General features: G+C 33.6%; 1 protein-coding gene across 1 annotated transcript; it reads left to right on the forward strand.

Moving 5' to 3' along the window:
* Positions 1 to 284: 284 nt before the first annotated feature.
* Positions 285 to 1,502, forward strand: LOC149222989 (early nodulin-like protein 11). Its single transcript, XM_089383210.1, has 2 exons — positions 285 to 596; positions 710 to 1,502. Exons 1-2 carry the CDS (start codon positions 440 to 442, stop codon positions 1,198 to 1,200), a joined length of 648 nt encoding a protein of 215 aa, XP_089239336.1. The 5' UTR covers positions 285 to 439; the 3' UTR covers positions 1,201 to 1,502.
* The last annotated feature ends 1,874 nt before the right edge of the window (positions 1,503 to 3,376 follow it).

A 3,376-nucleotide genomic window follows, 5' to 3' on the forward strand; every position in this document is an offset into this window, starting at 1 on the left:
GCTTTCACTTAAGAGGAAACGTACAAGGGATATGAAGAAATCGAAGAACAAGAAAAAAGGCAAAGACCCCTTTAGGGGTGTCTACTTGTAATACTCATACAAATTACAAGAGAAGTAAAGAATAAACGCAGTTACTTCTTACCTAAGCCAAAACTAACATTACATATTTCACAGGTTGACCAAAAAAAAAAAAAAGTAAAGCACGCAATCGCTTTGCAGAGTAAAACTATTTATAAGTGAAATCACTTATTTCCATCTCCATGTTCAAACTGAACAAGGCTGCCTCCACAATTGTCATAAAAGAATTTGCACCTCAGAATATTGCTGTAACTAAACCAGGGTGCATTCTGAAAAAAAAACATAAGTTATAGGCTAGGCAGCAGCTTCGGGAAGCCTGGAAAGAAAATATAAGTTAATTGCAGCCGCTCCTGCTAGTTTAATGGACTACTTGAATCTTGTTTCGTGTGCCCTCATTCTGTTTACAATACAGAAAGCTGTTGGGGTTGATCACACCCTTCAAGGATGGGAGGCCACAACTGTCAACGTCAGTGGTTACAGAAGATCGAAGCTGGTGTTTTCTGTTGGTGATGGATTGGGTAATTCTCATCCCAATTTCTACATTTCATTTTCTATTTTGTGAAGTATCTTAGTATTATATTTATTTGTTCAGATCAGATGTTTGGGAGAATAATTTATTGGGTTTCTGCAGTTTTTAAAATGGATAATGGAGAAGCAGATATTGCTCAAGTTTCCGAGTCTGACTACGAACTGTGCAGTCCTGAGACTCCCAAAGCAATTTACAGAGCCGGCCCAGCAGCCGCCGCCATATATTTGAACAAAACTGGGAATTGGTATTTCATTTCCAGGGCGCCTGAGCATTGTAAATCCGGTAAAAAGCTGATGGTAACAGTTGTTGCAGCGAGCAGCAATAACAGAAAGAAGATAACAGAAAGAAGAATAATAATGGAGACAGCACAGAGAAAGGGATTCGGTGGTCGTGGCGGTGGCAGAGGCGGCGGCGGTGGCACTGGTGGCGGCAGTGCAGGATCTAGCATTCCAAAAGGGTACAAAAATAGGCTTCCTGCTCGTGCAAGGAGCCACGCCAGCGCAGCCCCACGCCTCTGTGATGTGGATTTGAAGTCTCTTGGAACCACGTTGTTCTTCTGTTCGGCGCTGTTGGCAGGTCCACTTTTGCTTTAGGTACACTGGCTCATTCATGACTGACTGACGTGTCATCTATGTGACAAGATTCTTTTAGCCATATTATTTATTTTTTTAATGTTTAAATATTAATATTTTTCTTATTAACTAAGTCATTTGCATTCCTTAAATGAGAATACCACCATCTGAGGTGTGAGATTGTAAATTTGTATAATTAATCATCACCAAGTCAAAGCCAACTCTCTTTTGTAGAGATTGAATTCAGCATGTACTCCATGGATTCTCAAATTTGCTATAATCAAGGACCCAATATCTACTCTCTTTGGTAGAGATTGAATTTAGCAAGTACTCCATGGATTCTCAAAATTGTTAATAATCAAGCACCTAATATCATTACACCTAAGTGTGCACTTTTCTTATAAATTGCAAATTGGGTCCAATTTGCACTGTTTTGAGGATTTTTTTTGGGTAGTTGAGTGTGCTTATGGGCAACCATATATATATAGATAAGGTGATGTCACTATTAACTATAGGAATTTCCATCATCATATACCATAATGCATTATTGTTACATTGTAGAGTATAATGCATTATTGTCACACTGTAGATTTTTTATCCAAAAAAACAAGTGGCCAACATTTATCAAATAAGGATCATTGGCTTGATACAAATTTACTTAAAGTCGTTTATTTATGAGATACTTCATCTTTATTATACATTTCTCTTGCTATTTTCACAAGTTTTAAGTGGGATTAATTCCCATGCAACGTGATCTAGATTGGATCATTATATTATTTGTCCTCCATCGCAATGATTTTTGAGTAGAAAAAAAATGGAGAAATGAGCTTGCAGGGTCATTTTTACCAACGGTTCGAGTTTGGAAATTTTTGGGTGAAAAAACTTATATTGAGGTCTTAAATGAACAAATTTTGTGGTCTTCAACATACTATAGAATTAAATTCCATAATTTACACATTGATATCTTTTCCAATACTGTAAAAATCACCTCAATGCTATTATGATAAAGTTATGCTTCCCAAAAGGTAACATATCATGATTAAATATCATAATTCAAGATGATCCTATGTCAACCCTTATTACTCATAGATTGGAGGCTAGCCACATGGGAACTATGAAGAAGACTCTAGAAGAGTCAATTTGTAACTCATGTTGAGGGTTGAATGGATCAAATTTAACCCCTAGTTGCCCATAAGGGTATGTTTATACCAGGGCATTAGGAGAAAAAGGGTTTCCATTATATTCTAGTGTATTTTTTCCATAGTAGAGCAAAGTAGGTGAGAGTGAACAAAGAGATTGTATAGTAGAGGGGTTTGTATTTTGTAGCATCCCGCGACACATATGACTTAAGTAACTCTGTAGAGAGTGCCTACTCCTTTGTATTTGAACCATTTCCATTCCATACAATGGACAACATAGAAGTCTCACCTGCGAACTAGGTTTTCTCCCAAATGGTTTCCCAAATCATGACTTGGTGTCCATTGTGATTTGTGTGTTTGTATCACATTCTTCTCTATTTTCTAAACTTTATATGTTACATGCATAAAAACTAAATTAGTGACAAAGTAAACTATCAAAAGAGAATTGTATCAAGTAATTGTATTTTTGAGATAGCAAAAACTCATCCAATTTTGAAAAGTGTTGATTCAGAATACATCTTTTTTTTAGCATATTTTTGACACTTTAAATTTTCTTATGTCCTAAGTATGCACAATTTTATTTTTTAAATGTTGATTATTTAGCCATTTTTCAAGTTGTCTTATACTTCTTCTTGCTTTTCATCCTAAGACCTTTGATTTTGAAGGATTTTCCAAACATGTGCTTTTTGTTTTTCTTTACAATGTTTTTTTATAATGATTTTTTTGAGAAATTTAAAAAAACTAATAACATTAATATTTTGACGTTAGGATTTACTATATATTTATATATCGTTAATTAATACATCAATACATATAAATTGATTGTCACTAAAAAATAATAATTTTAAACACTGACAAAAATTACACATTTTGCATATAGATATAATTAAAAAAATACATAAAATTTTGGCTAAAATGACATTTGCTAAAAATGACATGTTAAATAATTTTTTTTTATGAAAAAAGTAAATTAAAAAAAATTGGAAAATAACTAATTTTATGAAATTTTTATAAATTTTATATGAAAATGACATTTTAATCTATATCTATATATATAA

Source organism: Pinus tabuliformis, chromosome Q, assembly GCF_031772625.1.
Source record: "Pinus tabuliformis cultivar Carrire ecotype Pingquan chromosome Q, CPIR1, whole genome shotgun sequence".
NCBI lineage: Eukaryota > Viridiplantae > Streptophyta > Pinopsida > Pinales > Pinaceae > Pinus > Pinus tabuliformis.